The sequence below is a fragment of the Chanos chanos genome, chromosome 5, assembly GCF_902362185.1.
Source record: "Chanos chanos chromosome 5, fChaCha1.1, whole genome shotgun sequence".
Lineage (NCBI taxonomy): Eukaryota > Metazoa > Chordata > Actinopteri > Gonorynchiformes > Chanidae > Chanos > Chanos chanos.
This window is the reverse complement of record NC_044499.1, coordinates 21,529,226-21,554,686: the sequence shown is the minus strand read 5'-3', so window position 1 is coordinate 21,554,686 and position 25,461 is coordinate 21,529,226. Positions and strand designations below refer to the sequence as shown.

The 25,461-nt window shown below is 41.5% G+C and overlaps 1 protein-coding gene across 1 annotated transcript in view; it reads right to left on the bottom strand.

Annotated features, from left to right (window-relative positions):
- Positions 1-237: 237 nt before the first annotated feature.
- dpp6b (dipeptidyl-peptidase 6b) overlaps positions 238-25,461 on the bottom strand; it is an 82,449-nt gene continuing 57,225 nt past the window's right edge. The window contains exons 7-26 of the mRNA XM_030774136.1: positions 24,799-24,880; positions 20,506-20,626; positions 14,481-14,635; positions 13,783-13,880; positions 13,302-13,428; positions 12,350-12,388; positions 11,962-12,069; positions 10,781-10,872; positions 10,621-10,668; positions 10,400-10,512; positions 8,487-8,540; positions 6,385-6,483; positions 6,162-6,231; positions 5,180-5,374; positions 4,763-4,817; positions 1,722-1,821; positions 1,258-1,316; positions 1,067-1,139; positions 692-765; positions 238-381 (exon numbers count right to left, since the gene is read on the bottom strand). Of these exons, the coding sequence (XP_030629996.1) occupies positions 238-381; positions 692-765; positions 1,067-1,139; positions 1,258-1,316; positions 1,722-1,821; positions 4,763-4,817; positions 5,180-5,374; positions 6,162-6,231; positions 6,385-6,483; positions 8,487-8,540; positions 10,400-10,512; positions 10,621-10,668; positions 10,781-10,872; positions 11,962-12,069; positions 12,350-12,388; positions 13,302-13,428; positions 13,783-13,880; positions 14,481-14,635; positions 20,506-20,626; positions 24,799-24,880 (1,906 nt within the window). The remainder of the gene's footprint in view (positions 382-691; positions 766-1,066; positions 1,140-1,257; positions 1,317-1,721; positions 1,822-4,762; positions 4,818-5,179; positions 5,375-6,161; positions 6,232-6,384; positions 6,484-8,486; positions 8,541-10,399; positions 10,513-10,620; positions 10,669-10,780; positions 10,873-11,961; positions 12,070-12,349; positions 12,389-13,301; positions 13,429-13,782; positions 13,881-14,480; positions 14,636-20,505; positions 20,627-24,798; positions 24,881-25,461) is intronic.

The window sequence follows — 25,461 nt, the reverse complement described above, 5'->3', positions numbered from 1 at the left end:
CGTCACTCTCTGATTTGCTTGTCTGCCGTGTGTGAGGCAGTGAACATGAGAGGGAGGCATGGTGACCTAGTTCATGTGGATGTTTAGGAAAACCAGTCAAAAAAAAAAAAAGAAGAGGAAAAAAACAACATTAAAAGTGAGAAGGGGCATGGTGAAAGTTTAATGCTATGGGAAGGATCAGTTTGCATATCCGGCCGAGAGCTGGCTTGTGCTTGGTCGCGGTGGCAGCGTCGATTTCTAGCCGTCGTCCTCGTTCTCCTGCTGGTCTTCAGTCTCGACCTCTGGAGGTTTGAAGCACTCCTCAAAAAAGTTCACCAGCGACTGGCTGAGGTGCTGCTGGGAGCTTGGGATGTGGAGGAAGTGACCCTCGTCCGGGTAAATCTGACCGGGGGGGGGCGTGGGGGACAATTTAAAAATGTTTACATTGTGCAATACCCTCTCTCACTTAATGCCCAGAGTAACCCAAGGATACATAAAACCCCGTGAGAATCAGGGGATCTCTACAGAAGACAAGAGGCTACATTCAACAGTTAATCCTCTCCCAAAGCCTTCAGAATCAGTCCATGACATTGAAAAAAATACCCCTGAATGTACAGTTTAAAGTCAAAATGATCACAGGAGGAGTAGGGAATTTGTCATTGACTCATCAGGGAATGAGAAGGAAAATTGCGGGAAGCTCAACAGCTCTTACCTGTAGGCTGTAATTGGCCTTTTGACTGATTAAATGACTTAGGTATGTCGCAGTGTGCTGGAAATGTACTTTTTCTGTGAGAAAAGCAGGGGGAAAAGTAGTGCCATGATATTGATGGTAAGTGTAGCATGTTACAGTTTTTTTTTTCTAAACTGACTCATAGTTTCACATGCTATATGGTCAGAAAACGTCCATAGAAAAAGGTTACAAACTCAAAAATACTACTGAAACTATTTATACCATCAAATTAAATTTGGAAAAAGGAGACGACAAATGGTGAGAGGAGCATTAAACGTATTCATAAACACGTCAACAGTTCAATTAATTTTAATATTTGATGAAACAAATGTTGCAGAAACTCTATGCAAGGCCTACCATCAGCTGTAGGATGAATAATCAGAAACTTCTTGTCTTTGAGAGGTCCTGCGCGGTGTGTTAAATTTGCAGACTGGAAAACAAGCAGAAGCAATTCACAAACAACAGCAACAACAACAACAACAACAACAACAACAGGAAAATGGCAGGATAAAAATCATTGTTAGTTGCCAGATTTGATAGAGTATTACCATATATGCGCGTGGGTTGGACTGAAGTGATCCTAAAAACCTCTCCGAAAAGGCAGATGCTGGGGAATGCGACATACATCATTAACCAAAGCAAAAGGCAAATAAAAAACATAAACAGATGTTGTTTATATGTTGCATCAGAAAGTGAATGCATGTGAACAAGACTGTATTACATCTGTTCTTATGTTTGATAGCAGATCTGGGCAAAATGACTCTTTGAGCGACTGGGCTCTGTGTTAATTCAATTGACTGCTTCCTTTCCCTGTGACCTTGCTTCCTTAATTAAACAGGATAAATGCAGACTCTATGAATCATTCATGTGAGTGTCTGCTTTGTATTTCCAGTAACATATTAAATCCTGTTAGCATTATAGCATTGTAATACAAAAGGACATAGGGTGTAGGAGTCATGTGAGTGTATTGGGACAGGGCCCAGCTCTTTGTCCCAGGTCAGTTTGACAGTACCATATAACTTGAAGTCTGTGATGGGTGACACTGCAGCACCACATTTGAATGGAGACCCTTCAGGGCTTATGAGTAAGCTGGCTAAATATCCTCCGTACACCTGTATAGGCAAGAGAAGTTTCAAGTTACAATTACAGATACCTTTAGATACTTGCTCATTCAAACTGTGAATCGAGTTCACCTCAAGTCCACAGGCGAGGACAGAAAGCATTCTGGAAAGCACAACAGAGACCAAAAGTAGCATGTTTCACTAAGTTAGACCTGTCACCGACCGCCCTCCTTAACAAAGTACAGAAGAGTCCGAATGATGAATGAGCTCCTTGTTTTAACACTGATTATTCTTTGCCAGTGTCTGGTGATGGCCTACTTTGGCTGGCCCATTCTACAATCTGCCCAGTCAAAACTGGGTTGAATCATTTATTTAGCAGTTGTACTGGACCATGACGAAGCGCTTCATTTAATAGGGGGAGTGATTCTCTCTCTCTCTCTTTCTAAAGTCCTTGTTTGGATCGACCTACTCGAGCACGCTCCTTCTCCACTCAAATTTCAAATGGCAGTGGAGACACAGAGAGCTGACAGCTCTTTGGTGTGGTTATTCTTAAAGCACTGGAGGAGAGGTTGTAATTACTTCAATTTTCAGCTGCGCCAACCCAGTGTCCCTCATGTTACCAAATGTGAGTATTTCCCATAGCCATTTTCCTGCCAGAATTAAAAGTTGGGGAATATGAAAACCATAAACACCCTCATGAAACTCCAATATAAAAAGCTCTTTGATTCTGTGAAGTAACAATCTCCTGGATCAGAATCAATCTGGATTCAAAGTCGGCCACTCCACCGAGATGGCTCTCCTTGCTGTCTCAGAGGAGCTCCACTTGGCCAGAGCGAAGTTTCTCAGCTCTGTCCTGATATTCCTAGACCTCTCTGTAGCATTTGACACGATCAACCACCAGATTCTCCTCTCATCCCTTGCTGGGCTGGGCTTTGCGGGATCTGCACTCGCATGGTTCAAGTCCTATCTGTCTGACCGTTCCTACCAGGTCTCTTGGAAGGAATCTGTCTCCTCCCCCCCGTCCTTTCCACACTGGAGTCCCACAAGGTTCTGTACTTGGTCCACGCCTCTTCTCTCTCTACACCAGATCACTCGGTCAAGTTATCTCCACCCATGGTCTCTCTTACCACTGCTACACTGATGACACACAGCTGTTCTTCTCTTTCCCCCCCTCTGACTCTCAGGTTCAGCCTCGTATCGCAGCTTGCTTAGCTGACATTGCCTCCTGGATGTCCGCTAACCACCTCAAACTCAACCTGGAGAAAACTGAGCTTCTGTTTTTTCCTGCTAAGAACTCCCCAACGATCGACACTGCAATCACCATTGAGGGATCTGTGGTGTTCCCCACCACAGCAGCCAAAAATCTTGGCGTGACTCATGACAACCAGCTGACCTACTCTGGTCACATCGCGGCAGTCACTCGATCCTGCAGATTCTTCCTATACAACATCAGGAGAATCCAACCCTTCCTCACACAACAGGCGACCCAGCTCCTGGTCCAAGCGCTTGTCATCTCCCACCTGGACTACTGCAACGTTCTACTGGCTGGCTTGCCGACCTGCGCCATCAGGCCGCTCCAGCTCATGCAGAACGCTGCTGCACACCTGGTATTCAACCTCCCTAAGCACTCTCATGTCACTCCACTGCTTACTGTGCTCCACTGTCTTCCAGTAACTGCCCGCATCCAGTTCAAGACACTGGTGCTGGTCAGTCCCTAATAACTCCGTATACCCCAACTAGAACCCTCCGCTCTACGACCTCTGGTCATCTGATGGTCCCCTCACTTCGGGAACCCGGCAGCCGCTCCTCCCGACCACGCCTCTTCTCCGCTATCGCCCCGCGGTGGTGAAACGACTTCCCTCATGCAGTTAGGACTGCGGAATCTCTTACCATCTTCCGCAGCAAACTGAAAACCCACCTCTTCAGAACCCACCTGTCCCCTACTGCCTAACCTCCCTTTCCTTACATTAAAAAAAAAAAACAAAACAAAAAACCTTGTCTTGTATCTGTGTTTGTCAAAGTATTCCAGGGGCGCAATACGAAGGGGTAAATTGACGCTCAGTCTTACTGTGATCTCTGCTTACGAGGTATTAGGAATCCGACTGATGCACTGATTATAAGTCGCTCTGGCTAAAAGCATCTGCCAAATACCAAATCGTAAATTGTAAATTGTAAATTGTAAGTAACAGATTTAATACTTCCTCACATTTTGTGAGAAATCCAGTGCCGTGCTTTTTTTTTTTTATTTACTGAAACATGACTTTCCTTCAAACAGAGGACAGACCGCAGGGCTGTCTAGACCACACCAAACCTCACAACAGAGCTGAAGGGGAAAAAAAAAGAAAAAGAAAAGTGTGGGAGCAGCACACTATGGTTTCTCTCCACCAACACAAACACACCTGTTTCAGCTAATCAGGATCACAAAGAGCCAATGAATGGTGGAACTAAGTGAATGGGATTAGGGTTATACAGTAAACCCTGATAAGACTGTTGCTTATTCATGATCTGTAGCCTTAGAGTAGGCTGATATGGCAAATCTGACTCCGTCAGAGAAAACCCAGCGCTGCCAGACACACAGATTTCCTGCTGTGTGCTACAGATCTTTAAGCACTGAGCTTTTTACAAACCCAGCTCTTTTTTTTTTTTTGCTGACTTTGCAAACGCGGGTTCTCTGTGGAATGAAAAGCTCCCCGGCGTGGGAGACAGATCAGCGTCAGCACTGCGCCAGGCCTGTCATCGGGCTCTGTTGATACTCATTCCCAGAGGGGCTGAGCGCGTAGTGGGGCTTAAGCGGTGCCCTATACTTAGAAAAACGAAAAAAAATGAATTTTTTTTTTTTTAAATAAATAAACAAATAACGTCATGTTGTGACAGCTACAGGACCGAACTACTGAGCTATCATGACTGACAGGATGTTCTTTCTATTTGAAAGCATCTTCGCTGCAGACATTTTTACATCATGAAGAGGAAAGAAAATGGACGTGTAACTCACTCTTCCATAGACTCCAATTCTGCTTTTGTCCACATACGGCTCATCTGATACAGCACTGAAAAGAATGACAGACAAAACAAAAAGTGAAGTGACGTCGTCCGATGGCTTTCTCTCAAATACCCTCCTCTCAGGCCTTACCATTTCATTTATAATTCACATCCTTTCATTCATTCATTTAGCTGGTTTGTAACAGGTTTTCATGGATTTTGCTTTCTTTAAACTACAAATCGTTAATCGAATGCTTTTCCTGTAAAGGAGGTGTTTTTGTCTGTTGTGCTTTCATTTCAACACTCAGATATAAAGCTGGACGAGGCAACTCATCTTGTAGCAGGATAGTATTCTCTCTGTCTCATTGTACAGCTCCAGCTTGGTCTCAGCACTATCTAAACCACACGCATGTATACTCTGTGCTCCTACCCCAGAGCCAGGAGCTGGTCCTCCCCCTCCAGTTCGCCCAGTCTTTTATACACCTGGTGGAGCAGGTTGGTGCCCTGGAAGCCGCTGCCACGCCCATCGAAACGGATCACGATGGTGCTGAACGTGCTCACCAGCACCGTGGCCCAGTCCACCTGGAACTGCTTTGACACCGCCTGGCCACCGGGGGTGCCGTCCCTATCAGCACAACATCAAATGTAGATTTCACTTTTGTAGATTTCGCTTCTCTACGCTGACCTCAGATCAGTGATAGAGAGCTATTTTTTTTGTTGTTTTAGACAGTGTTAAAGAAAATGATTTGAGTTATGATAGCTGTTTCTAGCTCAGCGGCACAAAGTAGGTGAAACCATGACAACACACTGCTGTAAACTAGTTTTGAGTGACTTTCATACTCAGTTTTGGGAGTCCTGACACCCTTTTTGTCGGGGCCAGATCCTGTTCTATTCATGTCTCTGTCCTGGCACCAGGGCAACAGCACACTGATCAGAGTGGCTACATCCAGCTCATCAGATCTAGCCCATCTGAGTTACTTCACATTCCAGTTCAACAGGACAATGCACTTCCTTGTTTGGACTTGAAAAGAACTACTCTAGATGAGTTTATCACATAGACCTACAGCTGGGATTCCTTGATAGTGTCTCAGTAAGGACCTATTCTCTACCTGTGAATTAAATGATCCTAAAGTGTTGGTACAAAATATAGTGTTAAAACAAAAACCAGGACAAAGACACAAGGACAGGAACTGTGGACTTATTTTAGGATTTTTAATGTGTAAAATTTCCTGAATGAAAATCTGTGGAAATTTCTAGAAGGATTCAGAGCTCTCAGTGCAGGGCAGAAGAGTGAAATCGAGGTTTGTGAGGTAAGCATGCAGGTATTTTCACGTATTACAGATTCTTTACTATGGATTACTGGGTATTTGTGTGTTTTATAAGGACTGAATGTGATTGTATGTGAAACTTACACTATCAGTAGTAACGGGTAATGAGCTGTATTCACAAACGCCGCCGGTTTCAGGATCTGTATCATCAGCTCTGGAAACAGTAACAGCATGCAATAATCTCACAAAATCAAATTATATTTGAAACTGTGAGAAAACTCTAAAAAAAACCCCAGTCATCTCAGTGTGCAGGCGCAATCGACATGTACATGTACATCACACTCATTAAAGGGTGTTGGAGACATACCATAACCGTCGATGATGATTTTCTTCCACTCAACCTTTGGCATCTGCATTTTCCTGACTGTTTTGTTCATTGACTCATTGGTCTCCACATCCAGCACTTCTACAACAAGAGCAAGATACAGACACATGTTACTCAGCATGCTCTTGAACTCGATCTCCACATGTGTATGCTAAAGAAACTACACTGTAACTTCTTACCAATATACCTGTTTTTTTTTTTCTCTTGTACAGCGCAGTGTTTCTCAATCATGCTCCTGGGGGACCCCTGCTCTGGACATCTTCTGTCTATCCATGCTCGAAACACACCTGATTAGTGTGATTAACACGCTCTTGATTAAATCAGGTGTGTTCAGCCAATCAAAAGTGCCAATGATGAGTTCAGCCAGGTGGGTAGAGCAGGGAAAGATGGAGAACATGCAGAGCAGGGGCCCCCCCAGGAGCAGGATTGAGAAAGACTGGTCGAACAAACTAGGACTGTGGAATGTATCACATTTTTATCGTCATTGCTTACTGAATTTCCATGGTAATCACATCGCAAAGGGCAGTGATATCAGACAAAGTGAGATTCATAAAGACGGAAAGTTGACAGAGAGGCACAGAGCAGAGGAACAGCCCTAGAGTAGCATTACTCACATACAAGTCTACAGTGAGTAGTCCTGAGCAAACAGCTGAGAAGGGAAATGTAAATAAAACACCAGAGGATTCGGTAATGAAAAAAGGAAGACTGTCGCATGGCAATACTTTGGTTATAAAAGAGATGAATATTTGTAAATACAAATGCCATCTGTAGGCCTAATATTTGCACAAGTAAGATTTGGACTAATGTTGGAAATCATTTAATTTTTTTTTTTTTTTAGATTTTGTGCAAACACAAAATGTTCGTTGTTTTTCAGACAGCCTTACAGATTGTACAAAGAGCTGTGCTGTGACTCTTTCATTACTGTGTTTTATTTTGCATGTTGCAGAAATTGAGTAGAGAATTTCTGTACTTATGCTTAATCATTGTTATTATTGTCAATTTTGTCATCTGGTGTCAAATAAACTTAAAAAACAGTTGTAAATTATTTTGATTTCAATTCATAGCAAAAGCAATCTATTTATTTTAAGGGTCTATACTTGCAGCATATACAATCAGAAACAATGAAATCACTGTACATTTTCATCTTTCTTTTATCGCATCTCGGATTAACATCTGATTACCCAACAGGTTTATGGCATATCGCATATTTTTTCCATGCCGTACAGCCCTGTAACAAAGCATGCAACTGGGTTCATTCATTAAATGGCTGAAAATAGCACAAAAAATCTTGACCTGATCTTGATCTCTTGAGAAAATCTTTTCTTTGAAAAGAAGAGATGAACTGATAGATGACTGTGCTATATGGAACTGACATTCATTCTCTACACCTGCTGTATAATCTGTGTGTGTGTGTGTGTGTGTGTGTTTCTTCCTCTTTAGCCTTGCCTCATATCTTCCCAGGGGGATGAACTGTACTGCCTGGCAACGGTATCCAGGTGCTGACTCATAAATCTCGGGTGATTTGCAAATATCAGATCCATTCGTTCACATAACCCAGCCTGTTTGACATCGCCTGTGTAACCCATAACCTCATCGTACCCACACTGTACTGAACGCCACAGAGACACAGAAGCCCTGAGCTCATCACAACACTAAAGTAACCTGAACTGCTCAGAACAGCCTTTTCGCTTTCATCTCCATTTCATAACTACAACACAAAAACATAACTGTCCATTAGCGGAATATTGTTTGACATTGTTGTATTAATTAATGGGATCATTGTTGAGTAGTCACATGAAACATTTGTGTGTGTGTGTGTGTGTGTGTGTGTGTGTGTGTGTGTGTGTCCGTCGTCTTTTAGGAGCGTGACTGATTTGTCTTATGGTCTGATGCGTTGTTCGGAAACGCGTCTGTGGGGAATGGAAAAGGAACAGTGCTGTGGTCGCTGTCTTGCATCATTCATGTAATGTACTTTGCTGTGGATCTGTTCCAGACAGCCGGGCAGAATAGGAGTCCGGGCTCCAGTGTTTGATAGCATTATAAATGATTCAGTATGCAGTGGACAGCAGCAACACGACACTCACTCTGATACTGTCCATCTCTGATACTGTACACAGCTGTGTAGGGCACAGCCGGTCCTGCAGAGAGACAGAGAGAGAGAGAGAGAGAGAGATGCAGAGAAACATAATCACCTTTGACATGAAGTAAGGTAATAAAGTGGGGTGGAAAAAGTACAAGTAGAAGCACTGCTACTAAAAACTGTACTCTAAGTAGAGTTGACATCCGTTTTTGTACATTGTAAATGAGTGACTATTTCACTCTTACTTAACTATTTTTCAGGAGGAATACTTCAACTCTACTTAGAATACATTTTTTTAGTAACAGTACTTCTCCTTGTACTTTTTCCACCCTTGGTAACAAATATGTGAATGTCCCTGTAAATATGTTTTGGTGTAATGTGTGACAGACATATACATATACATATACATACACACACACACACACACAAACACACACACACATATATATATATATACACACACACACACACACACACACATGTATTCAAAACACTGAGGGCCAGTTTAACTTAGGGTCTGAGTATTCATAAGATGCATATATGGATGTGAGTGCAAATATAATCTAAACTTGGTCAGAGATAGGTGGTTTGGATTAAAAGATTTCTGTGTTTGCTCGAGCCCTGAGACAGTCTGGCACCTGAAGAGTACATTCTTAGATGGCTCACACTGACAAACAAACAAACAAACAAATAAATAAATAAATGAGAGAGGAAAGTACTAATGATTATTAAAATTTAACATCCCAGTGCTTTCTCTCCCAAAAACACGAGAAATTCACACACACATGTACAGTGACAGTGAAAATCTCCATTCAAAAAAACAAACAAATAAACAAATGACAAAAAAACAAAACAGTTCAATATCTCAATAGTCTGTTTTTCTACACATTGTATCCTCTGTAGCAGGGCTTATATAAAGCACCATCCTTCCATTTTCCATTTCCACGGTGCTCTCCATAAGCCTGTCCAATTAATGACAGACATATTGCCATGTTTGTTTGTGCAACAGGCTCTCATAATGGGATCAGCGTCCATGGCAACGGGGTCTTATTGTGCTGATGAAAAGCCCCGGAGGAGTAATATCATGATAAATGCAAGCGGGCCAATGAGGACACGTCTGAGCGCAACAGCACCCAGGCCCCTGCTGCAGTGCTGTAATTACATACTGCAGTCAAATCAAGTCAGGAGCTTTGGTCTGATTACCCACCACGCCACGGAGAAGTCAGTGCAATGATGCCCCGCCCCCTTTTTTTCCCTTCTCCAGGACTCTGACCTCCCAGGCTGTGCTGTCTATCGTCACATAACCATTTTTATCCTCTACCTACACATCTGAAACTGTTAATGACATCAAAATTACCTTTCAACTGCTTTTTACAAACTACTTTTTAACTGGGTGAAAGAGTGGTACGAACAAGAAACGACAATTTTAAACCGTTTGGGGGAAATTATTGGTGATAACACTAAATGACAGTCTTTAACAGTTCGTAGATTAAATGCCACACAACAGTTTGTACATTGCTTGGTTATATAAACACTAAATGACAGTTACAAATAGTTTGGAGATCTAGACACTAAATGACAGTTTTTAAACAGTTTGGTGACTGAACACTAGCTGACGGTTTTGAAAAGTTTAAAGATTAATTACCACATGACAGTTTTTATATTGCTTGGTGATATAAACACTTAATGACAGTTACAAACTGTTTGGACATCTGAATGCTAAATGACAGTTTGGAAATTAAATAACAGAATTTAAATCGTTTGGCACTGTGAGCTCTAAAATGACAGTTTAGATGACATTAGATGACATAAACACTAAATGTTAGGTTTTACAGAATGAAACCGTTTTAATCAGAGCGGTGGTAAACACACTGAGGACCTGACTGGGCGGTACGTGAGTGAGTGAAACATACTGACCTTTGCAGCTGAGTAAGAAATATTGTGCCCCGGGACTGAATGAACCGCTGACATAGTCACATTCAAACTGGCAGGACAGGCAGCGTCTGTTATACGGCTCCCGTGTACTGGCACTGCAACACGGAAAACGCACACAACCTGATCTTTAGGTCTGGTTCTGTGACAGAGCAAACAAACCGTGTGATTTTCACATACGTGCACTGACAGGGACGACATCCTACCTGTAAAGGTGTCGTCCTCTAGGATCACCCTCTGTGCTCAGGAAATAGCTGTGAAGACATTTTTTTGTTTGTTTCAGATTAATGAGAGATTGCTGAGATGCTGTTACTGGTATTAAGTGACACTGTTGGTGTTGAGTGTTTGAAGTTAATTCATGCTTACATCAGCTGTGGCTGTTCATCATAGGCTAAGACCTCAGTGACATCCCAGTCCCCTGTGGTTAGGGACTGCAGTGTGGCAGTGCTAGAGTTTGGCTGGAAAACATCAAAAACAGCAGTTTTCACTGACCATATGTGACCAGCTTAGAAACATACGCAGACACAGATGCAGACACACAGACACGGACATACATATACACACACAGACACACAGACACGCACACACACACGCGTGCACACGCACAGCTGTTCCTGGTAATGTTCTGTGAGAAGAGAGTGGTATGTTCTTTGTGTAGTGCATACTGTTATTCTGAGTTCACTCTGCAGTGATAAACTGAGCTGGGACATGGTGTGAGCAATCTGCCGGGGACTTCTGAGTGATAAGTACCCACACATCATGTACAGGTCTCCAGTTAGAAAGAAAGTATTTATACAAATACGTTTTGTTTGTCATTTACCACCTCATTGTCCACACACCACATAGCATGCACAGGTAAGGGGTGAGTCTATTTAAAGTGGGACAAACCAAATTTGGGGGTTGATGTGATTAAGTAGCTTTAGTAGTCCTCAGTCGGTCAGGGAGGGTTTCAGTATGTGATCATGTGGCCTACCATTGGATCTTAAACACTCATACTACAGACTCCCACTACAGCACACGAAGGCCATTCAGAGAACTGTACCTCACTCTCTGTACAAACAACATCTATGTACAAACCCTCTATGAGGATTTTTATCAAAGAATCTGGGATTGGGTGTGTGTGAATAGACTTCTGTCAACGGTGGATAGGAGATGATAATATCAGAAAGACGGAAGCACTGCAGGATCAGAGACTTATCATGAGAAAATACAGAGAGAGAGACAGGATAAGACACTGTATCATGAGGAAATACAGAGAGAGAGACAGGATAAGACACTGTATCATGAGGAAATACAGAGAGAGAGACAGGATAAGACACTGTATCATGAGGAAATACAGAGAGAGAGACAGGATAAGACAGTGTATCATGAGGAAATACAGAGAGAGAGACAGGATAAGAGACAGGAGTAGGAGTAGAGCAAAAGGAGAAACAAGGACAAGATCTGGGGTAGATCAGGAAAAAAAGAGGAGCAGAGAGCAGGAGCGCGGTACGTTTCAGATGAAGAGCAATGCGTCTATGTCAGACACGCTCCCAGCGCCTCCTCACCTGGGACGAAGACATGGAGATGTGGAAGAATTTGCCTCTGCCCCCTCGAGGAACCGCCCGAATAAAGAAGAATCTCAGGCCATCTTTGGAGAAGAGCGGAGCTTCGTTCTGCGAGGAAAGAGCAACGTTTGTGTCTGTGCCTATTCAATTTCTCTTGTGTGTAAACATGTGCGCAATTGTGAGAGGACGTCTAAAAGACTTTTTTTCATCCGTAACAGATTATAGACCTTCACCTTTCCTTCTTAATTGATTCATGCTTGCAATGTGTGACGCCCACGCGCATGTTGGCACGTGCTGTTCTTTTTTTCACTGAGTCATCTTTGCCGTTCAAAGCCGAAAGGTGTCGAGTTATAATTTGGTCTTTGTCTAATCAGTATCTATGACTCACCTGTCTGTGGAGCCAGCTCTCGCTCTCATCCTCGTGTTTCTGAAAAGAGAAACAATCGCCAAAGAGCATTCAGACACGTTCATAGAGTACACCTCTATTCTGCCAGTATCCACATACAATTTTTTTCAGTCTGTTGGAGTAGACCTCAGTATAGGAAACACATCTGACTCTGTTCACTTTGAGTCTCATGAGGACACGTCTCCTTTTGCTACATCTTCTCTTTTCTGTTTTCTCTTTACCAATTAAATCAGTCAGAGATTATAACTGGGCATATCAAAACATTAGCTGTTATATCATGCCTCCTGAATAAAAATGTCATTATGGTCCAACTAAATGACTATGCTAATGTGACACTGGCTATGCTAATGTGACATTTGGTGAAAGCTATTGGAGAGAGAGAGAAAAAAAAAAAGAAAAAGAAAAAAAAAAAGGCAGAGGAGATTCCTGCTGCAGTGAGTTAACAGACCGCAGTGATAACGACTGATAATGATGGTTAGACTTTACAGAGAGCAGACGAGGGATAATCGGGGGAAAAAAAGACGACAGGTGGTGCGGAGTGGTACAGAGAGTCACAAAATAAAAATACAGACGTGGACGAAAGACGTGCAGTAGCAGGGAAAAAACAGGTTTGCAAGCATGACAAATTTTCACTAGATAATGCACATAAAACACTGTGAATAATGGTAGGATGTATATGAGAAACATTCATACAATTTTATTTAAAAATATAGACATGTATTAGTCTGCACTGTCAATATTTAACACTTCAGTATGTATTACCTCTACGTCTTGTATATTTTGAAACAGGATGTTACATATCAGTCCAAATGAGTGAGTGTGTGTGTGTGTGTGTGTGTGTGTGTGTGTGTGTGTGTGTGTGTATGTGTGTGTGTGTATGTAAGGAGCAGAGGCTTCAGGCTTTGTGGGTAAGAGGATGTCAGCGCTCAGGTACCTTTGTGCAAATTCCCGTGGTCGCCTCACACAGAGTCAGAATGGAGTTATTTTGCCCTCTGTTAAGCCAGTTCACAGCCAGCTTAGTGCTAGTGGCCCATTTCACCATGGTTATATAATACTCCTTTCTGAAACAAAAAAAAAGAGAAAGAATCTAATCTCAGAATCTCTGCTTCCTCTCAAATCAGTAGGAGAGGGTGAGACACTGTTTGTTAGTCACTGCTCTAAAATTTCACACAATCTAATAATTTAAATGGCGTCCAGTGCAAGTCTTATGTAAGTTTGGCACTAGTTAACAACAAAAAACCCCTCTAAATATAAACCACCCATAAAATACATATAAATAGCATAAATCTATTATGAAATAAGTATCAAGATCAATAAGTAATTTTAGTTTTTGAACTTGTTGACTGGATACACATTGATTTTTGTATTCCAAAAGTTTTTTTTATTTATTCATTTGTTTATTTTTTGAAACTCACCCCATCCTGGGGTCCTCTGGCTTCTTTATCTCAACTGTGTGTGGGGGTCCATTCAGACTGACCACAGACAGGGAAATCACAGGGTTCTCCTCCCCAGCCTGCAGGGGGCAGCAGAGAGCACACCATACTTTCCATCTTTGACTTACAACAACCTGCTAAGGTCAGGGTAGAACAACCGGCTACTTTCCTAATGAAGCACTTTGCCAACTCTGGCTCGGTTTGGCAGGACAGCAGCTAATAGTCTGGCCTAGAGCCGGCCAATCCCGATCCTGCTCCCACAGCTCTGACACACCTGCCTCGTCTAATGATCCGCTTGACACTTAGCCAATGAGTTGAATTAGATACGTTAGAGCGCAGAGAGATTTAAACTGTGCAGTGCTGTGGACCTGCGGTAGCAGAACCTGGGAGCATGGGGCTAAGGAACCTGCTGTAGTACTACATTACCTTACCTTTACTCTCGTGGCAGACACTTTGTTCCCAAGGCGACTTACATAACGAATACATACAACACGTACAAAGCTACACTGCCACCAGACAACAGACAATTCTGTAAATGCTGTATTTCCGAGTGCAGCTGTGTGGCTGAGCATCAGTATATTATGCATTAGCATCTGTCACCATATTTTGTTCATTGTAGCTGTTTCGTGATGCTGCCGTGGTGTTACTCTGGTAAATACGGTGAGGCAACGACGACTCACTTTGGGATAGTGGTACTCCTGTCCGTTGGGGTACAGGGAGCCTGTGAACATGGTGATTTCCATCTTGGGCACCAGGGTGTCGTTGACGGTGGCATATGCCAGCCTGAGGCCATCTGGAGACCACCAGTGTGCGATGTGACTCTGGAAGATTTCCTCTGAAAGAGAAGAGAGACCAGCAGTGGTTTTACCTTCACATTCTTAATGCCGGGTTTCTGGAGTGGAAAAAGAAAAAAAAAAAACCTGCGGTAAGAAACGAAAAATGTTATTATATACTTACTGTTATATTAGGAAAACCATCCATCTGAATTATTTCACAATAAAAGTCATGAAATCCTTTTGTGAAATATTTCAGAATCCATCAAATATACATTCTGTGGTCTGTATCGACCTGTCTGTAAATGATGTTTGCTTTGCGTTGCGTGCCAAAAATATCTATAGTATAATAACTCTTACACGTATGCACTAACTGTAATGTATACAGCTGCCTTTGCTATTGACAGGGAAGCTCTGACACTGATACGCTTTAAGAGTGAAATATGGTTGAGCGGAAACTGAGGTAGAGGCCACTGGGCAGACCGTGTGCAAAAAAAGAGGCACTCTTGATTTATGTTGTCCATTTTAGCATTAACCTCACACCTGGGGAGGCCCATTTCTCTCCCTCAAAACATGACAGCCTCAGAACCTCTGCCTCCTGCTAAAAAACACCCCCCTCCAAACAAAAAAGCACAGAGAAGAAGAAGAAGAAGAAGAAGAAGAAGAAGAAGAAGAAGAAGAAAAAGACATTTCATTCAGATGCAAACTGTCCCTTCCACAGATCATTAGGCAATTACGTTCCAAACAAAATATGCCCAAGAAAAAGAAAGAAAGAAAAAGAAAAACCAAAACAAAACAAAATAGGGAAGGACAGTCTTGGTTCAGTGCTTGAGCAATAACAGAGTGAATTGAAAGAAAATGAAATGAATTCTCTCTGCTTTGTGTTCAGTGCTGCCTTTGCCTTCTAAGAAATGAAGTTGTATAACCAGAGGCTTAATATTGTGTTTACTGGCTTTAGACACAGGATATGAACAGAGTGTGTTGGTCTGGGTGCACAGCTACTCTGTGGCTATTCTGTTCCAGCTCATTTTTATAGTGTGGGGTTTAGTAGAAGAGGAGAGAGGTGTATGTGTTTGAGCGTGTGTCTGTGTGTCTGTGTGTGTGTGTGTGTGTGTGTGTGTGAGACCTTGAAAAAAGACAATCTGTACAAAAAATGGACAAGCCCCTCCATTGACAAATGAATCAAACGATATATCCCTAGAGGAGGGTTTTCTAAATTGAATTGCTCTTCAACCTGCTTTGAACACGTAAATGCACTTTTCTTTGTACTGTATCAAACCATTATTTTTCACTGACCTCTTGGGAGAGTTATAATTTGTGTTGATGGTTAATATCCATGAAAAGGCATGTGAAAGGCTGTTAAACTGAAGATCATTTTCCACTGAGACAGGACACCAGTGTAAGTCTGATAAGATCCTGTTTAAGGTTTTCAATGTGTCTGCAGAATCTCATAACTTCTAAAATACACACAATATAAACAATACCCAGATCCCATGTAAATAATAAATAATGAATGACAGAGTGACTGTCCGCCTTCATGCGATGTAATTAAATTATGCATTTATATTCACAGAAAACTTGGCATATTTCCAGTCGCCTTGTCACTGACTCTGAGCGTAATCTCACAGCATCGCCGCGGCCTCTCTCCCTCTCCTCTACTCCAGAATGGGCGGTAAATTGATCTGCCAGTGAGAACAATGGTGTCTCTCTATGGGAGCCTAACACTTGTTAATTAAAACCAGGCCTCCAGCAGGAGCGATATGTCTCACCTCTACTCCAGGAGTCTGACCACGTTCTACTGAGTCATAGTGACGATGCACATCTCAGTAACGGACGCACGACCTCATGGAATACTGCCCGTTCTCGTTTTTCTCACCCCATTGCCTTCCTCTGCCCCTCTGTGATATTCTCTCTCTCTTCCTCTTCCTTTCTCTCTCTCTCTCTCTTTTTCCCCTCGTTCTCTCTAATGACTGCTGCTGGAATCATATTGTTGTAGTAATCTAACTGCTGCTCTTATCCTATTTGCTTGCTCCTATCCTATCTTAGAATAGATACAAAAAAGATATGGACAAGACATGGAGAAATATAATGCATTACAGTAGTTGGATTATCAGGTAAATAAAAAATAAACAGGCTAAAAGGTACAGAATTAGCATCAAATGAAGAGACATTTTAGACCTTAGTCTTCTACAATTTGAAAACAAAACCCAACAAGCAATTCCCAGTCATCCACTGGGTGGCAGTAGAGATCCTTGAGCGTTCTGACAGACCTCTGTGAAAAGAGCTATACGCTCAGGGCATAGCAGTGGTCCACTTCTGTTGTTTATCATTTACTGCCCACCATTTAAAGCTGCCTTATTTGTACACTTGAATAGAATACAGAATGAATAACATTCAGATGTGTTAATGCTTTCCTTCAAGCAAAGGAAAATGGTGGCACGAACATATACACATACACACACACACAGTCCAAAGAGATACACAAACTGTAAGTGTGTGTCAGCATTGAGAAGACAACTCAAAACACAATGACCAAGAGGCTGCATGGTGCACCGTTTAGATGTTCAGATTAGACCGGTTAGAATGGCCCAATGCTATAACCCAGACACCCAAACAAACTCCAAGCATTCTCTGCACCCTCCACAAAGAAAGTCGCATTTCAGGCTTTCTAATCTTCTGATCAATAAGTAAAAACAAGGAAAAATTGCTTCTGGTACAACATCTGAAGTTATTAAAAAAAACAACAACACATACATACATACATACATACATACATACATACATAAATAAATAAATAAATACTACAAAAAAAAATGTGCAGGCCCCACTGAGGAGTTGGAGTTTGGGGGAGGAGGGGGGCCTTCATCCATATCTGTGTAAAACTATCAAACTAAGAAATGGGAGCGGTAAGTCTGTTGGGTCAGGGATTTATGGGGTCTGTCTGAGCAGAGCCTGAGGGAGGGAAACATGACAGGTTCAATCCCAGCCTGTCGATGGAGAATGGAAGGGCCGTGCAGACTGGTACCCACTAAGTTTCTGTAGGACTTGCAGCTCTGCGTCAGGGAGACCTGATGTGCCCTGCGACATGGGGGTGGTGGTGGGGGTGGGAGAGGGCCTTCCATCCACAGCGTCATTTTTGCAATATGTTCACGACGGCTAGGGGTGAATATGTTTTTGCTAAATGCTAAGATGAAAAATGATAGTCTCTACTGAGAGAAATACTCCGTGTTGCAGGTGAAAATATCGTGACTACAGTCGTAAAACCTCAGCTTGTTCAGTAAACCAAAATTGGAGGTAAACAACAGAAGACAGGTCCAGAATGGAGCAGAATGACTAAAACATTTGGGTTCATAAAAGTTCACGCTGAACCATACCACATATGTGCTGAACTAAAATACAAAAGCCGGTGAAGTGATAAAGAAGTGTTAAAATATGCTAAATCAACTAGTTCTCTGCACTCTCACAACGAGATGAACCGATGACGGCATTGTGCTAAGTGTGAAAACTCCAAAATAGCAAAATGACGTTAGTTCAAATAAAGCATAGCAAAAGGCAGCCTTTGTGGTAAAAAAAAGAAAAAGAAAGAAGAAGAAACACCGTCATGAAAGCTAAGATAACAAGCCAAATGAGTTTGATACCATTCTAAACTATCCGCGCAAAGATTCTGTCTCTCGTGATTTTTTCCCTGTCATTTCGGATTCCAAAACACGAGTCTTCCCACCCTGGATCTCCTGATGAGATGTCGGCTTTGATAAATCAGTGCTTCGCCCTAGCACTGACACGGTTGACCCGGACCGTCGTCTTAGCGTGACATCGGTCCTGTTACGCATGGCAATCATTCTCAACACAGCCTCCCCCACCCCCGGTTTACGCCGCTGTGCTGTCTCTTAGAACTTATCTGCATTGATAAGCGTAGTGCATGTGCAGACGCAGACTGAAAGAGGAGATTAAAAGTTTAAAATGAAAAATGACTTCCTTGGTGATCGCATTTTTTGTATCACAGCTGCAATAACACGACTGCAGTGAACAAATTGCTGCGCATCTCTTAGTGGCAGACGGATAGTTTGCTCTCGCGCGTTAATGTAATAATCGCAGCACCATGTAAACAATGTTAACATCTATTCCTTTAATGAATGCCCAAGGGCCAGGTCTTTAACTCTGAGTTATGGCAGATGTCAGCTGTTTTCTTTACAAAGACCAATCATATACTTGACATAGTTGAGAAAACAGAAACAGACTTTTGCAGCAACAACAAAAAAGAGCCCATCCCTCATTATAATCCTCTATATGTAGACAAACTCGCAACTCGCAAAACACGGCTCACACAGCATGTTGCATAACATAGTGGATTATTTGATATTAATTTCCAAGAATGCTGTGCGTGGTTGTACCTAAACTTTAACTCTAATACTGATATTGTATTAAAGATTATCAAAAGGCTTACCCTTGGATTTATTCCTATCAAATTCTCAGACCAGACTGTCTCTAATAATTTACGTTTTACTGCACCACACAGTGAAGAAAGCGCATACTAATCCTGTATTTGGGTGAAGATGTTGATGATTTACGCTTCAGGCCTAATTATGTTCTTCTCATTGTTCTGCCTGATTATCTTCTCTGTGGTAAATAACGTTCAATTACAGGAAGTGGAAAGTTATGTAAGTTCTTATTAGTTTTGTAGTCCTTCGGACTTGGTGGTAGTTAAACGCATTGCAGGGTTCCAGTTGTACTTACTTTACTGCTGCTTGGAGAATACAAAATATTTCCCAAATCATCTTTCTGGAGAGCCTATATCCTACAATTTTCCCCCACCTTTACCTCACCATGCAGGACTGGACTTAGACAGCCCTGCAGCATACGCTCTTCCACAGATATCTATTTAAGACAAAAAAAAAATCTTTTCCAACACATTTACATTTATCTTGTACATTAACTGACTCAGGTTGGTCAAAACAGCACATGTGACACAGAGGTGACAGATCGTAGGCTATCATGTTTAGAATTGGTGTCAAGTGCGAGAGGAGAGACGTGATAACGGCTAGGCTTCAGGTCCCTCTCTTTTCCATGTCTTGTTAAAAGATTCAGATCTAATAAATGATTCATATGCGGTAAATGATGGGGCCACATAAAGTGAACTTCACAAGGATTGTGTCAGATTGCACCCAGAGCCAAGGCACCTATAAGATTCAGACTCTCATATCCACATGTAATACTGCTAGATGACAGCGGAGGAACAAATGCGAGATTAATTTAAATAAGCCAAAATGAATAGGTTCACACAGCTCCTGAGAGGAAAGAGTGGCTCTAGTGATGGCAAGCCATTAAAATGAATCCAGAAATACCCTTAAAGTTGAAATTCACCCTTTCTGACATATGGGCTCATTATAAAACTTATTTTGGCATTTGTCAGCACCTAAGGCTTTTTTTTATTATTAAATTCTTAGATTTGTCTTACTCTTTTTCCTCCTTTCACCAAAAACTCTCATTTTCTACAACGACCTAAATCTACTCAAAATTACACCTACACCACTAAATGGTGATTCTTTTATCTTAATGGTGCTAGCTGTATTGAGAGTGAATTTCTGAATAAATGATTATTAAAATGTATGATGATATGAATGTATAACAGGCCACATCTTTCACCATTAGTCTGCAAGACTGCAACTGTACACACATTTTCCCCAGATTTTAGAATTCAATCATTTGTGATTAGAATTTAAAGAAAAAAAAAAGGAAAACCATGATTTCCATAAAAAGCTGCATAAAATTAAAGATATAGCCCTACCCTGACACACCCAAAGACAAAAGAAGAAGAAGAGGAAGAAAGAAAAATGGCTTTGTTGTTATTTACAGTAAATAACTACTGATAAACACGTACGACTGATTCTATGTGGGCACAGACTTGATGAATATCTATATGTCACCCTCTTACCTTCATAGAGCCAGTCAGCTAATCCATTAAAGACAACTCCCTCTTTTCCAGTAGATACCAGGCGGATAGTTCGGTCCTTCACTGTTTGACGGTAATAAATGTTGTTCTCAAATATGAAGATCTAAGGAGAGGAAAGATAATTCATGTTTTAATGTTTATTTTTGTTTTCACTGGTGACACAGTGGCCAAGACAAAGCATGGTACCATATTTCCCAGACACTTGTTCTATTTCATTTTTTAATTTATTTCATAAAGCAAGTGGTAATCATACATGAATAGATTAGAATCACCCGCGTGTTAATATGATAATGCAGTCACACGGAAAAGTAGAAAGAACTCAGACAACAATAGCGTACACTTTCTAACGACCTTCCCGCTGAACATTCATGACAATAAGAAGAACAAAATACTCATGGATTTCAAATTTAAAACCAAAAAAAAAAAACATTTAAATGCTGAAATGAATTGTAAATGACTATAGAAGTCTATCTACTGTTAAAGGTACATTTATCAGTATTGGTGTGTATTCTGTTACTCTTCTGCTGCTTGTCGTGTCTGCCAGCACTCTGTGAACAGAATGATTGACAGCTGCGAGTGCCAGCCTTTGTGATAAAGGTGTAAGAAGGCTCTGGTTGCATTTATTTGGCTGTGAATTCACACCATGCTGTCTGAATCAGCAGGCTGTACACAGTATAGAGGATGGCATAGAAGGGGTGGATACTGGCGTCTGTATCAGTAGACAGACAAGAGGAGCTGTGTAACACAAATGAATACAGATGCATATGAATGAACCTATGGTTTTGTTGTCTGTCTGAGTAGAGGAGATGTTGGCGGGGATGTGTAAAGTTTGGATGCGTGCGCGCATACAGCACTTAAGAGAATGATCTTCAGTGTCTTTGTTCATCACAGTTTATCAGAGTGAGAAATATGTCATTTTTTTAAAAAAGCATATTAAAATCCCCAGGCAATTTCAGATGATTAAAATGATTCATCTGACAACAAGCAAACAACTTTTCCCTTTTTCCATTTAAAAAATCAAATTATCCGCCATGAGAGAGACAGTAAATAATGAATAAACTTCCAAACTGATAAATCAATGATGAGTTTGGGAGTATATGATTTAAATGTGCTTTGACAGAGTTCTTTGACCTCTGAGGTTATTTGGTGCTGAGGTTACATACTGTCTGCCACTGATCGGCTCCTATCAGCGAAAACAATGAAACAGACTGGCCGTTCACTGCCTGGACCAGATGTCAACAGTATAGCATCATTAGCTTAGAGGAGAGTGTTAACGAGACGCTTGTTGCAAACAAGATGATGGGCAGCTCTAAAGAGCAAGGGAATGAATCAATGCTTTAGTAATTTGGTATATTTAGTCGTCTAAATATCACTGCATGAGTCACTGAATCCTGTGAGTGAGAAAGAGGGAGAAGCTGACTGTTACAGTGGAGAGAAAAACAGAGGCTTCAAAAATACACTGAAAGATGAAAAGAGAGCTTCAAAGCTCCCCTGGAGGAGGATGGGGGATGATATTACAGAGAGATACAGCAGGTGTGTGTGTGTGTGTGTGTGTGTGTGTGTGTGTGTGTGTGTGTGTGTTTCAGAGACTGATAAGTGACAATAACAGTGACAACAGCAGTGCTCTCTTCACTGTGCTCCTACTGTCTTGGTTTCCCGCCAGCACTCTCTTTCTTCTGTCTTTATCCATACATCTCTCTCTCTCTCTCTCTCTCTGTAATCATACATATTTTCATTCTCTCCACCCCTTCCTCACATCTCTCTCTCTCTCTTTTCCTCGTCAGAGAGGTGACCTTCAGTGTGGAGGGAGGGCAGGGGTTCCTGCTGATAGCCCTGTCACAGCAGACTGATTGGCAGTGGCTTCAGTGATGCGCTGGGCCGCGCGTCCCATACTGGCACCCACAGATTACACACCTGATGCTCCGCCACTCACACACGCACACACAGACACAGACACAGATACACATACACACTCAGAAACACACACAGTCACAGACACACAGTCCGGTCTTGTTCACATGTCGCAACACATTTCCTCTCATAATGGCTGTGGTCATGAAGTACGTAATGCACAGAAAGACAGCTTCATCACAGACCAGATAAAACTGTGACTCTGTGTGTGTGTGTGTGTGTGTGTGTCTGTCTGTCAGTCTATGTGTGTTTGTCTCTGTGTGCGTTCGTGTGTGTGTGTGTGTGTGTGTGTGTGTGCTTAATGCAGTAATTATCTCTTGCTGCATTGTGGCTGTTGTGACTTATTTTAGCCCACTGTGGCTGAAAATTGCTTGAAATTTCCCAGAAATCCTCCCAATATCCGAGCAGAGCAGCAGTTACTACATGTGGCTGATCAGCCTCAGGATCAATTTTTCATTTCTTTTTTGAGATAAAAGAATCACAGAAATCAATAGTGGGAAGACAAACTTGTACTGATGCAATCTGACAGATTTAGAGACTTATCCAAAACCAAGAGGTTCAGAGAGAAGTGAAATTTCACAGTGTCACTTCCAATGTGAGAAACAACTTAGGAAGCATTACAATATCTGCTCTAGTGAGGTTCCTATTACATATTAACGATAATGAGAACACAAAATATTAGAGAATTCTTCATCTCAGATCTTAAAATGAACTGCAAAGGATGATATTATATTATATTATATTACATTATCTTATATTATACTGTAAATGATAGATGTATGTTTGTATGTGTCAGTATGCCTCTGCTGTGCACTAATTCATCTTCAGTTGTTGAGCTGGCATTCACATTCATTTTCCAGGCCGTAAGTGGAAAGTACCACATCTAAATTGTCAATGGATATAATCGCAGACGATTGTAAAATGTCGAGGTACTACAGAGCCAGAAGTGATGTTCAGCTGCATAATGTAAGATTTTTTTTAAATACAGCTCAAATTCTAATGGCCCATTACAACATGCAAATCAAACTGCGTCTTTTAAGCACGGAAACATTTTCAAAATGCAATTACAGAAACAAACAGCTTTGTTCAAAAAAAGCAGTGGTAATTGGAAAACAAAAGAGGTTGTTTTCCTGCTTTAGGAAATGAGTGTACATGTGTTATTATTGGCCTAATGAATATATTTCAATTCTAATGACCCACTGTGAGCCGATGTGAAAAATAAGCATCTTTTCTACCCACCAACTGAGAATAAGTAATAGCTAATTACAACCAGTTTATTGCTGATACCTGCTGAAGTGTAGTTAGCTAATCTTTAAGTGCCTTGTAATAGTCCCTTGACTTTACAATAAAGGAGTGCATTTAAATATAATGCTTATATATATATATATATATATATATATATATATATATGCACTCCTGAGGGAGATACATAATTCATTCATTCATTCATTCATTCACATTCATTAATTTTCTTGTGCAGTGCCAATATTTGATGCACATTATACAACATTATACAAACACATGTGTTCACAAAGGCGCAAACTCATGGTCAGTTGATCAGTACATGATCAGTACAAACACACATGCTAACAGTCAGTTCAGTACAAACACACAAATTCACAGTCAGTTCAGTAAAAACACACAACCTCACAGTCAGTTCACAAACACATTAACTCACAGTTGTTTCAGTACAAACACACACACTAACAGTCAGTTCAGTACAGACACACAAACTCACAAACACGCAAACTCACAAGCACACAAACTCACAGTCAGTTCAGTACAAACACACAAACTCACAGTCAGCTCAGTTAAAACACACACATTCACAGTCAGGTCAGTACAAACACACAAACTCGGTCAGTTTAAGACATAGCTAAGCATTTTCACAGAAAGGCCAGGAACCCTGATATGGATCTGTGCCAGTCAAATGCCATCTGTCACCGTGCCTCCATGCCACTGCAAGCCATTTATTTCTGCAGCCAATCCCCACGCTACTGATTATAAACAACCCACACATGTCAGGCCAAGACACAACACAAGATCTGACCTCAGTCAGGACACTAGCCGGTAGATGTGTCCAAATTTCTGTTTAGAACTGATCTGATTTTTTTTTTTATTAGATGTTTTGGTCATTATTTATTTTAATGTTAGTGTTTATGATTGTTATGAAATTTCTAAAATGGTGGGTACATTTCTTTTCTAAGAGGCAAGTCTACAGAACACGGGACATATACCATCAGTATTATATATAGACAACCAAAAAAAACAGAAAAAACTGTGTGTGACCAGCATGTGCTGACATGAAACAACAGGTTCATGTGCCAGACAGGGCTGTGTATCAGTGCTGGGAGACTTTCTTACCAGTTGTTGTCCCGTGGGCCCCCATCCAGCGTATTGTAGCTTGGCATTTTTCACCTCAGGAGGCACCAGACTCACTGTGTCCCTAAAGGAAACAAATACATTTCACAGAATGAGAGAGTGACAGAGAGAGAGAGAGAAAGAAAGAGAGTGAAACCATGTAACACCAAGAGAAGGGGAGGGAGAGAGAGGGAGAGAGAGAGAGAGAAAGAGTGAGTAGGAGCAAGATGGAGAGAAGGAGACAGAAAGAGATACAGTGCTTGCATATGCTAATATATTTTTGTGTGTATGCTAATGTGTGTGTGTGTGTGTGTGTGTGTGTATGTGTAGATGTTTGTGTATGCTCAGCCAATCAGCCTGGCTGTTATCCATTACAACGTTATTACATTTCACAAAATCTGAATATAATCTGTTTCTAATGCCATGATTTTGAGTGTAAATCAAAGAACACAGTTACGCCATGGGACAATGGACTGTCAGGTAAAGCCAGCTTCTGCCACTAGATGGCAGTAGAAACAGAATTAATCATAAAGCAGCAGTTGTTTTTGGTCTGTGAGAGTGATATACGCCCCTTTGATGTGCCATCTCCTGCTGAATGCGGAAGTCTATTTGTCATAGTAAGTCAGCTGAAGTTAAAGTGTGTCAGAAACAGGTGGAAAGCCAGAC